General features: G+C 38.3%; 1 protein-coding gene across 1 annotated transcript; it reads left to right on the top strand.

Moving 5' to 3' along the window:
- Positions 1–259: 259 nt before the first annotated feature.
- Positions 260–4,611, top strand: LOC112754680 (uncharacterized). The gene is made up of 3 exons (XM_025802391.3): positions 260–627; positions 743–1,303; positions 4,142–4,611. The coding sequence occupies exons 1-3, from the start codon at positions 474–476 to the stop codon at positions 4,483–4,485; spliced, it is 1,059 nt and encodes a 352-aa protein (XP_025658176.1). The 5' UTR covers positions 260–473; the 3' UTR covers positions 4,486–4,611.
- Positions 4,612–14,731: the final 10,120 nt, after the last annotated feature.

Here is a 14,731-nt window from a genome sequence, read left to right as displayed (position 1 = left end):
GAAAAAGCGCGGGAGAAGAAAAAGAAGCGTGGAGGAGAAGAAGCGTTGAATAAGAGCGATTTTGTGTGTGTTGAGCGCATGTATTTCACGTTTCATTTAATGATATTAGAATTTTCTAGTGTTGGACCAATTTAGTTACATGGATGTATAACATCCTTAGAAAAAAAAAATACATCTTTAATTAACAGTACTTTCCGTAAGATATAGTTGTGGATCCCACTCATTTATTTAAAGGTGAATTATCCTCAATCAATTTCACATCTAAAAAGAAACTAACCAAAGAGCATCTTCATTTTTTTTTTTTAATATTTCTTTTGACGAGTAGCAACAATAATAACTCTGCACGTGCAGTTTGCTTTAACTTGCATTGTTCTTGCGATAACCGTTAACCCTTTACACAACCTCCATCCCCAACACACAGTGTTGTGAATGAAACAACCCTCACAGAGAGAGAAACGAGTAGAGAGACAGTGATGAAGAGGCAAACCAGCGCAGTGTCACCGTCGTCATCCCGGCGAGAAAACGCGCCGGAAAAAATCCACGCCAAGACCATCGGCTGCATGTCTGGCATTCTCCACCTCATCTCCCGTTCCAACAGCCGCCGCCAACGCCGCTTCCTCACCTTCGGTCCGTTTAACATTCTCCTGTAAAACACCAAAATCCTTTTCATTCTTCGCTAAATTTTTTATCGTTCACATAACTAATCGTTTCTTTTTCTTTTTTAATTTCACCTCATTATCAGGAAACAAGAAGAATCCTAGGAATAATTCTTCTTCCGCCGTTTCCTCTATCGCCGCCGGAGAAATATCAAAAGAGGAGAAGACTTCCGAAGTTGCCGCTGGCCGAAAATCGATATCGCCGTGCGAGGTGCCGAGAAGCCCGACGTTACCCGCGGAGATTCGCCGGTCTCGTGCGACAAAGCCTCAATCGCCGACGGCGGAGAGTCGCCCGCCGGCTTTGGTGGCGAGGTTGATGGGACTGGAGGAAGCATCGGAAGCTGCGCCGTCGGAATCGGTGGCAGAGAAGAGGCGGCAGCTTCTCGGAGCGCTACAACGGTGTGATGAGGACTTGAAGGCGCTGAAGAAGATTATCGAGGCGGTTCAGTTGACGGATCCGCTGCCATCGGCTGAGCCCGAGGAATCTAAAACTGCCGGCGAGTTCGATGGTAAGATCAAAACGGTTTCGGAGGTGAAGTGTACAGTGTTTAACGGCGAGCAGCAGCAGCCGAGTCCAGTGTCCGTACTCGACGAGTTCACTCGTTCACCACTCAGTCCGAGTTGCCATTCGGGAAGACATTCATTCGGTAAGTCCCTCCCTTACTCTTCTCTGCAGTCTGTATCAATGATCAACCTTTGCATTTTAATTCTCATTATTTTTACTTATAATTTTATTTATTTATTTATTTTAGCTGTGGGGTATATTTCTCTCAGTTATCTTGAATTTTGTTTTTTTAATCTCGGTGGTGAATCCGCGTATAATAGCAATATTAATGGTTTACAAATTCTGGTAACGTCTGGAAAGTCCATTATTATTTAGGTTTCCTTAACATGTTCGTTATTTCCCCGCCCCGCCCCCACGAAAGAAAAAATGCTTATAGTCATAGATAGGATGCTTAATTATCTCCACTTTAATTTGAATGAATATATTAACAATTTAACATATGCTGCATGGATGTGTCACATGCATGATGATATATGAGTGTTCTTTGCTTAATATTATTCTAGCCCATTTTATGGCTTTGAATGCAAACTAATTCAAATTAATTTCACATATTAATATACGTGACTTTGTTTATGGGCAGAATATTCTTTACTAGAGTTCCGGAGCAAGATTTTTATTAGATGAATTATCTTGAGGGGAATAAAAATTAGGTTTTTGTCTTTCCTTTTGTAATATAGATATATGGACGCATCTTGAATCTCTCTCTTTTTCTTGGTCTCTGCACTTTAGTAAATATTAGAGTAACTTTCAAAAGTAGTCTATCTTCTGTGGCCCTTAATTAGGTACGAAATGACTAAAGTGGAGAAAAAGAATGTGGCAACATCGATAAATTTCCTTTCTTATTTCATTATGGTGATTGATATAATATTTAAAAGGTGGGGTTTAATTTATTAAAAACAAGTTAAAAATTAATCTTTAATTTAAAAATATAAAAATAAATTATTTTTAAATATTTAAAATTTATTATAAAAAATAAATTAAGTAAAAGTGAAACACTAAATAATAAATATTATAGAATTGATTTTCATTAATTACTAAAAGTAGTCTTATCTTTTTTAACTCTATTTTTTAGTTTTATACCTTTTTAGTTTTTTTTTATTATTATTTTTTTATAGTATATAAGACAGATCTTTTATCTTCTGTCACTTCTTATTTATTATTTTTAATATCAAAATTAAAAATATATAAAAAATTATAGATACTTTTCAGTTACCTTATAATATTCACATTAAAATTTTTCTTCCTTTATTTTAATATTCTTTTGGATTATTATTAATTATATTACTCAAAGGCAAAGGGAAAGTAAGTAAACTTATCTCGATATAGGCTTAATCCGTAGGTTCATCCCTTTTCACCACAATAAAAAACCTCAAGTTTTAAGAAAGTTACTTATTTGTGACTAATGAAATAGTAGCACTAATGTTTAGAATCTCTAAGCTAGAAAGATGCATATATAGTTAGCAATACCAAAGTAAAGTTCTATGCATCTGTATAAATTTTAAGGCCAAAGAGGAGACACATGCATACATACGATGATGGTATTTGATCCAAAAGCACCGCTATCTCTATCAATGAGCTTTAGGATTCCCAAGTCTAAGAAGGTGTAGTAACTAGTAAAGTAACCATCATGTCCATCATAGTGGGAGACAAATTGATTTCTTCTCCCCCCACACCCAATTCAACACAAAGTGATTTACAGCTACCACTGTATCTGTTATGATGAAAACAATGAATGATTCCTCTTTTAAAATCTTCCAATTATTTTTTTTTTTTGGGTGACACTTTAAAATCTTCCTTTGAATGTATTCGGCTACTGATGGTACATCTTGACATAGAGAAAAAAAAAAGTTCCCATATTCCCTTCCCAACAATTATTATAGTTTCTCGGTAGAAACCAAAATTAAAGAGAAGCCCAAATGTCCGTTTTATTCTGATAGGAAAAATAAATTACACGGAACTTTTGGCATATGGATCATGGACCACAATTTTGTACCGTGAGAAATCAAATATGTCTCATGAGTCAGTCAAAAGATGTTCAAAAGAAAAAGGGGGGAGAGAGAGAGAAACTTAAAGAAAGAAAAGAGAGGGCACACAAACCTTTGATGAAGTTTTACCTGCCACTTCTGCCCCCATGCAGAAACCCACCTTTTCAGGGATCGGTTAATTTTTCTACCCCACACCCAGGCCACAGCCCTCTTCCCCCAACAACCAAAGTGCCCTTGTGCTTTTCATGCCTGTGCATGAAACAGCAATTTGCATTCATTCGTGCGGTGCCTTTGAAGATGACATTGTCTTTGCTCAGAGTGTGTTAGAGGGAACATGAGTTATTGTTATATCATTGTGGTCATCTCCATTGCATGACTCCGTCAAAATGTTCATTAATTGGGTCTAGACATATCCTCGGTCATAAGGAATAGGGATATCCTTGACTCCTTCTCTTCTTGTTATTATAAGGATAGATACTTCATTTATGGTTGCGTTTTAATCATGAATAATTGCACATAATTATAGTAGAAAATAATCTTCAAATTTAATCATCTTAATTACTATGAATATATAATAACATCAATCATCAATAATGAACATGGTTGTCACAAACAAAATGGTAGACTTCCTGCCCAAAGAAACACTAAGAGAAAGAAAAAGAAAAATTTTTTTATTTGTATTCAAAATATATTAATTCAATATACAAAAGAGTGTATATATCGAGCAACTTGTTTATTCCCTTATACTTAATTTGCATTAAATTTTTCATCTCAGCATCGACTGAAATTGCTTAACAATGACTATATATATATAATCTGAATTCTGAAATAAACATTGGAGTAAAAATTATTTAATATTCATTAATGTGACATATCTATAGTTATTATAAATTGATGTTCAAAATGTGGTGTAATTGGCACATGTTTATGCGCAGGGCGAATACAGCTGCAACAGAAGCAACAGCAGTTATTGAAGAAGCCTGGAGAGGAAGAAATCAGCAGCACATACATCTATGAAAGAATGACAAGTGAGTTGGTACATAAAAAAGTTATCGAAGATGAAGATCATCATTCAGTTATGTGGAGTAGCAAAGCCATGATAAAAAGTGTGGAGGAAGTGTGTAGGGACATTGCTTGGGGAGAAAAGCGAGAGCTTGGAAGAATAGGCTTGGCTTTGCAAGATCATATCTGCAAGGATTTGATTGAAGAGGTTGTTAGAGAATTAGGTTGCTTTTACACATTGCCTTTTCAGGCCTGTAAGAGAAGACTATGCTTCTAACTATACCCATCCTCTTTTTCAACATGTTAATTATATCAGTTAAACTTACATATATTGGCCTTACAGATCACATTCGACTCAGAATATTATTTGTGCTATAAAGATGTACAACACATCATTTATATATACTTGCTGGCTGTACGTGTTCACTATGGATTCAAATCTTTTATTTTGTTTATAGGGTAAAAAGATAAAATAAAGAAAACAAACAGCAATTTATTTTTTGAGAAAAGAAGAATTAACAGGAAACAGCATTTAGTACCTCAGTTACAAAATTTACCAGTTCTACAAAATTTGTGATGATATTAATTTAGTAATTATTTGTGAAATAATTTTATGTACTAAATTCATTTTACACTTATATGTCCATCAACTCCTGAATCAATGATATATTTGGTATTGATATGTATGCTCTTGTTTGCATGTGTTGGTGGTTGAGATGTTAGTGTAACAGTGCGATCGTTCATGTGGTCATGGACCTTAAGAAAACAAACCTTTGAGTAAGACTGTAAGAGTCATTACACATTGAATTTAAAATTGAAGAGGATAATTAGATAATAAATAGATTTAAAATGACATTTTTCTAGTCATTATAAATGCTCAAGATAGAATTGGCTACAATTAAACGTATAAAATTCAAAATCAAAGCAAACAATTCAATCATAGTAGCAAAGCCTAGCTAGCTCAAAGACAAAATGAACTGCTTATAAAGTACGGATGGTTTAGCCGCTTAGTGCTTTATAACCTCTAATGCGCTTAAACTATATAATTGATATATATTGAAAATTAATATTTTGGCTTTTATCAAATACAAATTAAAATTGTTATTCTGCTTACCATTCCTAAAATATGTATGATTATGGCTATTTTTATATTCTCACATATATAAAGTAGTCACATATATAGCTTCAGCAAGGAGGCGGAATAATATAATTGATACACTGGTAATTAATGACAGAATTGTAAAAAATCAAGTTAGAATAAAGATTGCTATCAGAGAGTTCTACAAGGATTTATATCACCAGGAACATTCTCTTATGGTGGGATTCAGGGATGGACTGGTGGATAGGATAGATCAGGAAGATTCTGTGAATTTGGAGGTTATGACGTCGGCTGAAGAGATCAGAGAGGCTGTGTGGGACTGCGAGTCATCTAAGGCACCAGGTTGTGACGGATACAACATGAATTTCATTAAGCGGTGTTGGGATGAAATTGGATCTGAATTCACGGCAGCAGTTATGGAATTCTTTCAAATAGCCAGGTTACCAAAGGATACCAATATCACTTGGGTGGCGCTAGCACCTAAGTTCATTGGTGCGAAGAAAATTAAAGATCTACGGCCTATTAGTATGGTTGGGTGCGTCTACAAGGTTATCTCGAAGGTGCTAGTTAGGAGGATGAGAACAGTGATGTCAGCATTAGTAGGGAAAACTCAAAGCGCTTTTGTAAAGGGAAGGAAAATTCATGATGGGACACTTATCACGTGTGAAATAGTTAACTGGCTTAAACTGAGGAAAAAGGAGGCAGCAAAAATCAAGTTAGATTTCCAAAAAGCATACGACAGAGTTAAGTGGAGCTTTTGTGGACTTAGTACTGGAAAAGATGGGGTTTGAACACAGGTGGAGATCGTGGGTCATAGAGTGTGTGGCCACAGCGTCTATGTCGATTTTGATAAATAGCTCGCCATCTAAGCCGTTCAAGATGGAAAGAGGCTTGAGACAAGGTGACCCGCTTTCTCCTTTCTTGTTTGTTTTGGTTGTGGACGTGTTACATCGAAAGATTGGAGAAGCAGTCAGGAACGGCCGTATATCCCCATTGTCAATTGGGAGGGATAGTATAGAGCTGTCGCATCTTCAGTTTGCTGATGATACAATCCTCCTATGCCCACCGAAAGAGGAGACTATTAAGAATTACAGGCGGCTTCTGAAATGCTTTGAGTTGATGTCAGGACTAAGTATTAATTTTGACAAGTCGAGCTTGATACAAATAAATTGTGATGATCAGTGGGTCCAGCGTATGTGTAGCTTGTTGGGTTGTAAGGGAGAAACACTTCCAATTAAATACCTTGGAATTTTCTTAGGAGCTAATCCAAGGTTGGTGAAGACCTGGAAGCCTATAATAGACAAGGTGGAGGAGAAGCTCAGTTTGTGGAAAGCTAAAGTATTAAACAAAGCTGAAAAGTTGGTGCTAATCAAGTCAGTGTTAAATAATCTGCCAGTATATTATCTGAGTTTGTTTAAGATGCCAAAAGTTGTTGCTGAGAAATTGATTTCACTGCAGAGAAGGTTTCTGTGGAGTAAGGAAGATGGTAGTAATGGGATGTCATTAGTCAGATGGGAAGTAGTGCAGGCCCTTAAGAAACTAGGGGGTTGGGGTTGGAGATGCCATGATTCGTAACACAGCTCTGCTGTTTAAGTGGTGGTGGCGGTTTGCAAAGGAAGAATGCCCGTTGTGGAAGAAGGTGGTATATTCATGTCATAATCTAAACCTTAATGAGCGGCTGTCAACTCAAGTGCTGCCTACTTGAGGAGGATTATGGAAGGATATTTGCCAAATACAAATAACGAATCAACATATAAGAGATAAGATGATTACAGGATTGTCCATGGAAATTGGTGACGGGCGACATACTCGATTTTGGGAGGATGTGTGGTTACTATGTGGGTCTCTAAAGGATCGGTTCCCCAGGCTTTTCTCGGTTTCTAACCAATGTGGATCTGTCATAGGGGATTGTGGGTTCTGGGACGGCTTAGAGTGGATTTGGAACTTCCAATGGAGGCGAGAGCTATTCCAATGGGAGTTGGAACTTCTGAGTGATTTACATGAGGCGTTGAGACCTATGAAGTTAGTAAATAACAGAGAGGATAGAGTGGTGTAGAAATATGATAGACAATGTATTTTTTCAACTAACTCATGTGTGCAAGTTTTGCAGGAGGAAGTACTCCCAGAGGAGGTTACTAGTTACAGCTACACTAAGAATATTTGGAAAGGGTTAGTCCCACCAAGGGTGAAGCTGTTTTCGTGGTTTGCCTTAATAGGTAGGGTGAATACAAAAGAAAGGCTAAGCCGGTTTGGGATTATTAACCAGGAAGATAATGTATGTGTTTTATGTAATAATGATGTGGAACATGTACATCACTTGTTTCTCAGCTGTAAATTTGCTTGGCAGGTGTGGAGTGTGTGGATATCGGTGTTTGGCCGTCAATGGTCTTTTCCAGGTTCAATGAAAGAACACTTCCTATGTTGGACAGAAGAACCGAGGAGAAAGGAGGATAGACAGCAGCAGCTAAGATGCTTCTGTGCAATTCTTTGGAACATCTGGTTAGAAAGGAATAAAAGAATTTTTTAGAATAAGAGCAAAGGAGTTGAAGAGATTATCAACATGACCGTCATGAGCTCTAACGAGTGGAAATGTGTGAATCCCTTTAGTTGTTGATGGCTATGACGAAGATGACATGGGATTTTCTTCTTTGTGTTGTGGATTTATGTGTTTTACATTAGACTGTAGTGTTTTTTGTTTCTGTCTGCTCCACCTTATTATGTTGAGCTTGTACTTTCAAAAAAAAAAAAAAAGTAGTCACCTCTAGTAGCGGAACCAAAATTCAGACATTAGAAAGACTAAATTCTTATAATCAATTTTAATTTTTAATTTATAATATTTTTAACTTTAACTTTTTAATTATAATTAAATTGTTAATATTTATAAAATTATTATCTAAAAAATAGATAAATTTATACTAAAGTTACGTACTTACGTTCAATAATTAAGAAAAAACATAAAAACAAATAACAATTATATATATTACATAAATTCAATTTACATCACTTGTACAATTGTGATGAATTAGAATTGAACTGGTTATATATAAAAAAATATTTAAAAATAAAATAAAGAATTTTAATATACATTAAAACCAAAAATTTTAATAAAAAATTTTAATATACAAAAATGCAAAATGAAAAATTGAACTGAAAAAAAAAACTAAGTTATTGACTCAGAAAGACTTGTCTACGGATAATAACGTCAAATGTTTGCGGCATTTCATGACCTCGGTATCATGGTGCCGTTGAGCCACTCCAGTTTATAGGCTCCTTTTTTTTATTACGGATTTAATTTAGTTGGGTTTTTTTTCAGTTGGGAGTTAGTTTCCTCTCTCCTGGTGTGGGAGGACCAATATCATTTTATCGTAAAATCAGGTTTCCTTACTTGAAATCTCACTTCACGACATCTCGGTTGTACCTCAGACTTATCCTTTGTCTCAGGGTAAGTTCTCGCAGGTGGGCTATGCTCCTAACCTCCCTACGAGGTCTCGTTCTGCCATTTCGTCATGCCCTCCGATGGTCCTCCAGGGTTGGGTTCCCCGATCTCCACAAGAATAACGGCTTCTGGGCTGTATGTTAGCCTGAAGAGGGGTTTTCTACTTGAGCTTTAGCGTGACGTTTGGTATGACCAGAGCATTGAGCCGAGCTCATCAGCCTACATTCTTTTAGTTTTGTCTAGTTTTTTTTTTAGCCCTTTCAAGATGATCTTGTTGGCTGCTTCTACTTGACCGATGGTCTGTGAGTGTTCTACCGAGCTAAACTTCTGTGAGATGCCAAGTCCCTCTAGGAATTTTCTGAAATGCTTGTCAGTGAACTGGGTCCTGTTTTCTGAGATTTTACGATTTTTGGGATTCCGAATCGGGTTATGACTTGTCTCTAGAAAAAATTTCGGCATCGAGTGGCCGTGATTGTTTCCAATGCTTCGGCCTCGATCCACTTGGTGTAGTAGTCAATGGCGACTATAAGAAATCTAAGTTGCCCTGGTACCATGGGGAAGGGTCCTACGAGGTCGATTTTCCAAGTTCCGAAAGGACGGTCTGCCGATATCGTACTGAGTTGATAAGGGGCTGTCTGGTGGAGTCGGCATGCACTTGGCACTGCCTGCAGCTTTTGACCAGCTGGAGAGCATTCCTGATGATCGTAGGCCAGAAGTATCCAGCTCAGATGACTTTCTGAGCTAGGATTTTGCCTCCGACGTGATGACCGCAAGATCCTTCGTGAATTTTACGTAGTATGTAGTCTATTTCATTGGGTTCTTTGCACTTGAGGAGGGGTTGGGACATTCCTCATTTATACAACTGTACCACTAACATGGTGTATTTCACAAATTCCCACTTCACACATTTCGCTTCCTTTAGGTCCTCAGGTAGGTCCTCGTTGGTGAGGTACCTGAGGATCGGGAAGGTCTATGAATGTTGACTGGACAAGGTCAGGTTTATCAAGGATATATGTGGCCGCAACGGAGGGTGCTTTAATGACTTCTTGGATTAGTGAGCGATTTTCTGAGACCGACTTGGTGCTCGCTAGCTTTGAAAGTAGGTCGGCTCCCACGTTCCCCTCTCTGAGGATCTGTCGGATAGACACTTTGTTGAATTTGGCAATTAGCTCCTTAACCTTGGATAGATATTGTTGCAGAAGAGAGTTCCATGTTTGGTAATCCCCATTTATTTGGGAACTAACTATCTAGGAATCGCTGCAAACCTCCAGTGTTCTTGCGCCGACTTCATTAGCTAATGTTAGTCCGGCTAAGAAAGCTTCATACTCTGCTTTATTGTTGGAATTCGGAAAGTTGTATCGAATTGATTGACTGATGGTGATCCCATTCTCATTCTCTGATATTATCCCCTCTCTGCCAGAGCTATTATTTGACGAGCCAACAACATTGAGTTTCTGTAGTTTGGGAGCTTCACTTCCAGGGGTCATCTCCATGACGAAATCTGCCACGGCCTGAGCTTTGATCGCGCTTCTGGGCTCGAACTGAATTTCATACTGGGAGAGTTCCACTGACTAGGAAAGCATTCGCCCCGCCAAGTCTGGTTTTTGGAGGACTTGCTTGACAGCCTGATCACTTTAGACCGTGATGGAGTGGCTTTGGAAGTATTGTCAGAGCCGTCGAGATGCTGTGAGTAATACATAGGCGAGTTTTCTTAAGCCTGGAATAACGCATCTCGACGTTCCGAGACACTTTACTTATGAAGTATATTGGTCCTTGTGTTTTCTGTTCGTCTTCCTGAATTAACGCCGCTGCTAGTGCTTCTTCCATTATAGATAATTAAAGATACAACGTTTCTCCCGCTATAAGCTTTGAAAGCACAGGGAGTTCCGCCAGCACCTTTCAAAATGTTGGAAAGTCTCTTCGCAGTCTGATTCCCACTTAAAACTTATACCCTTTTCATCAGTTTGAAGAAGGGGATAGCCTTCTGAGTCGAGGCTCTGAAGAAGCATGAGAGGGTGGCGAGTCGTCCAGTCAATCTTTCAATGTCCTTGAGATTTGTAGGACTATTCATCTCGAGGATGGCCCGGAATTTTTCTGGGTTTGCTTCCACTCCTCATTGAGTGATCATGAAGCCCAGAAATTTTTTGGACTTCATTCTACATTTGGCCGAATTAAGACACATCCGGTGTTTCTTCAGGGTGCCCAATATAGTTTTGAGATTGGCGATGAGCTCTTCGCTCGTTTCCATTTTGGCTAGCATATCGTCAATGTAAACCTCCAGTTTGGTTTCTGAAGGGTCTTTGAAGATTTTCGTGACAAGCCTTTGGTAGGTGGCTCTGACGTTCTTCAATCCGAAGGGCATGACTATGTAGCAGTAAGTGCCTTCGGGGGTTATGGGCATCTGGTTGCATCCAAAGTGTGCATCAATGAATCTGAGATACTAGTGTTCCAAGGCGGCGTCTACCAGTCCGTCCATGTTTGGCAGGGGAAAGGCGTCCTTTGAATAAGCTTTGTTCAAGTCCATGTATAGTCAATGCACATTCGCCATTTACAGTTTGTCTTTCTTACCAACACACTGTTGACTAGCCAAGTCGCGTAAGGGACTTCCCAAATGAAGCCAACCTCGAGCAAGGTCTTGACTTGCTTTTTTACTTCGGTTTCTCAGTCAGCGAAAATCTTCCTTCTCCTCTGATCTACCGGCTTGGCCTTTGGGTTTATAGCTAGCCGGTGAGACATCAGGTTCGAATCTATTCCTAGCATATCGACGAAAGAGTAAGCGGAGAGGTCTCTGTTTTCCTTAAGGAGCTCTGCGAGTTCACCTTTTAGGTTAAAAGGTAGGTTCTTGTTGATGAGGGTGAATTCATCCTTGGTTTTCCCTATTTTTAACTTTTTCATGTCTCCCTCTAGTTTTGGTCGGGTTGTTCATCTTGTCGTGCAATCAGATCAGCTAGGAAGATCCCCTGCCGCCTTCTGGGACTATTTTCGGAGGGCTAGGATAGTGTTGTAGCATTCCACTACGACTTCCTTGTCACTGTGTTTGGTTCCTATGGTTCCACATCCGCTTGGAACTTCATGATTAGGAGCTTAGTGAATATGGCGGTGGATAGGTCATTGATTGTCTTTCTTCCCAGGATGTGTTGTAAGTCGTGGAGTCCTTTAGAACCACAAACTTAGAGAGTATGGTATTCTTCTGGCTTCCATTTTCGATGGTGACCGGTAGTACTATAAAACCGTCTAGCTTGGGAAAGTTGTATCCGAGTATAGTTATTCTGTTAAGGTGACTTTGTAGGTTTTTGTTTCGAAGTCCTAGCTTGTCGAAGGCTCCTCTGAAGAGGATGTTGGAATCGGCTCCGGTGTCTACCAGTATGCGTTTTACTAACCCGGTTCCGACTCGAGCCGAGATGATGAAGGGGGCGTCTTCCGCCGAAGTGCCATTCTATCAATCATCAGGGGAGAACGTTATCATCATCGGAAGGGAGGGGGTTCTTCATTTGTCTATTATGGCTAGCACTCGGAGATTCTTTTTCAATGTGGATTTGGATTTTTTTAGACGCATCTTTCTCAATGATAACATTTACTATTATCTTTGGGTCGGTTTTCGGGCTTTCGTGGTGCGCCGTCTCACCATTCTGGGATTTTGTCCTTTCTGCTCTGGTGACCTCTCCCTTTCGACCTTTTTTGGCTCTCGAATTATTTTTGCCAACTCGGGGAGTTTGTCGTCTCGGATGGCTTGTTCTATGGTGTCTTTGAGGTCGAAGCAGTCTTGAGTCTTGTGTAGATATCCTCTATGGTAGTCGCAATACAGAATTTTGCTATCGTCTATTCGTTCTTTTAATTGTCTGACCTTTGGGATGATGCCCCACTCTGATATTTGATGATAGATCTCCGTGATCAGGACCGGTAGGGGGCGTAGCTCGTGAAATTTTCCACTCTGGAAGGCCAGTTTAGGGAGGCGGTTTTGAAATGCTCCTTTGGGGTTTCTTTGGGTGGCAGGTTATGTCGAGGGACTAGGTTACCGTGGTGCCACTTATTGGCTACCACGACTTGGCTTACCTCTTCGTTGTTTATGTACTCCCTTGCAACGTTCTAGATTTTATGCATAGTCTAGACCAGTTTGGTTGTGAGGTGTTTCTGAAAATCTTCATTCATGAGCCCATTGGTCAGGCATAAATTGGTCACAGAGTCTATTAGCCCGTCAATCGAGTAGGCTGATCGGGTGCTTCGCTTTATAGCGATCCTAGTGGTAAATTGTGCCATGAATTATTTCTTGGAGATGTCATCGAAACAGGACATGGAGCCATTTGGGAAGGTATTGAACCACTTCATTGTTGGGCTGGCTAGGGTTACCAGTAAAGCCCTGCACCAAACTGCGTTGGCCGCCCTTTCTAAGTTTATCCTAGCTTCGAAGGTCGTTAGGTGCTCCTGCAGATCCTTGGAGCCATCGTATTTCATGTTAGTCGATTTGTCAAAGCCTTTCCGCAGCTTGGCCTTCAGGATTCTCTCGGTGAATGGGGTAGCTCCGATCCCATTATCATGTGTTCGCTCCTTCTTCGCTTGGGATCTCCCTAGTATCTTCTTTCATCATTCTCATATTGTCATTCGACTTCTCGGGACCTACTGCGATTCCGACACCTGCCGTGTTGTTGATTTGGCGATCTCTCATGTCTTGCATTTCTCTGCGACACAGTTCGGGAGACTGCTTCGCTGGTATGTTCTAGTCGGTATCGTGTTTTAGAGGTGGTCTGGCCTTCCAGACACTGTACTCGCTGGTGTAGCTTTTAGATTTACACTCCCAGGCCGTCACTTGCCCTGAGTTCACCAGATCGGCGTTCATCCATTCGTGGTTGCTGATTATTGGTTGGTTGCACGTGGATGATGCCGGTTATCCTCCCGTGGGTGGGAAATTCGGCGGGTTTGGTTCGTGATGGTGGTTTGAGAACTGTTCGTCAAGTTCGCCCATCACTCTACCAAGGTTTGGCCAGTCCCTATAGATGGCGCTAATGTACGAGACTTTGCTGGTACAAGTTGGGAGAATGATCAGAGACTCGCGGGCCTTGGTGGTGACGTGATCGGACTTCTGGAGCTGCATAGGGTGGTACCTGCAAAGACACTACGACGCTCAAGTTAAAATGGATCTAAGAGGTATAGATGAAGGTTTTGAGGGAGCCTCTTGTTCCCTTTATATAGTTTGTGTTGTTATCTTATGCATTGTCATCTTATCTTATTCCACTACAAGAAAATGAAGCATTTGTAACAATAATTAGTTATTGTTACAGAAGAAGAATATTTTGTAACAATAAAAAAAATTGTTACAAAATATTTCAATATTTTGTAACAATGTGATTTTTTTGTTACAAATTATGTTGGCTTTTGTATCGAAATATTTTTTTGTTGCAAAATATTATAATGTTTTGTAACAAACGATTATATTGTTACAAAAATTTAAAATATTTTGTAACAAAATATCTATTTGTTTCAAAAGCTCTAAATATTTTATAACAAAGAGTTAATTTGTCACAAAATACAATATTTTTGTAACAAGTTATTTATTTGTCACAAAATTTTAAATTTTTTTGTAACTAATAAAAAATGTTATTTCAAGATATTAAATATAAGATCTTGAATTTTTAAAAATTAAAATAATGAGTTATTTATGATTTATTATATTTATTTAGAATTTTATATTCATAAAATTATTTTACTAAAAATATAAAATTAATGATATTTTGAGTTTAAAATTATTTTTGACTTATATAAATTTTATAATAATTGAATATTTTTTATTTAAAATTTAAAATATTAATAATTAAAAAATCATAAAAATTTGAAAATTTAATTTAAAAAATTTAAAATTTATAATTTAATTTTATAAACTAAAAAAATAATTAAATTATTTATAATTTTAAATTAAAATATTAATTAAAATTAATTAGTAAATTATTAAATAATTTTAATAAATTAAATTTAATTTTCAATTACTATTTCATA

This window comes from Arachis hypogaea, chromosome 16, assembly GCF_003086295.3.
Source record: "Arachis hypogaea cultivar Tifrunner chromosome 16, arahy.Tifrunner.gnm2.J5K5, whole genome shotgun sequence".
In the NCBI taxonomy this organism is placed as follows: Eukaryota; Viridiplantae; Streptophyta; class Magnoliopsida; order Fabales; family Fabaceae; genus Arachis; species Arachis hypogaea.
The sequence above is the reverse complement of the archived record's forward strand: the minus strand, read 5'-3'. Positions and strand labels throughout refer to the sequence as shown.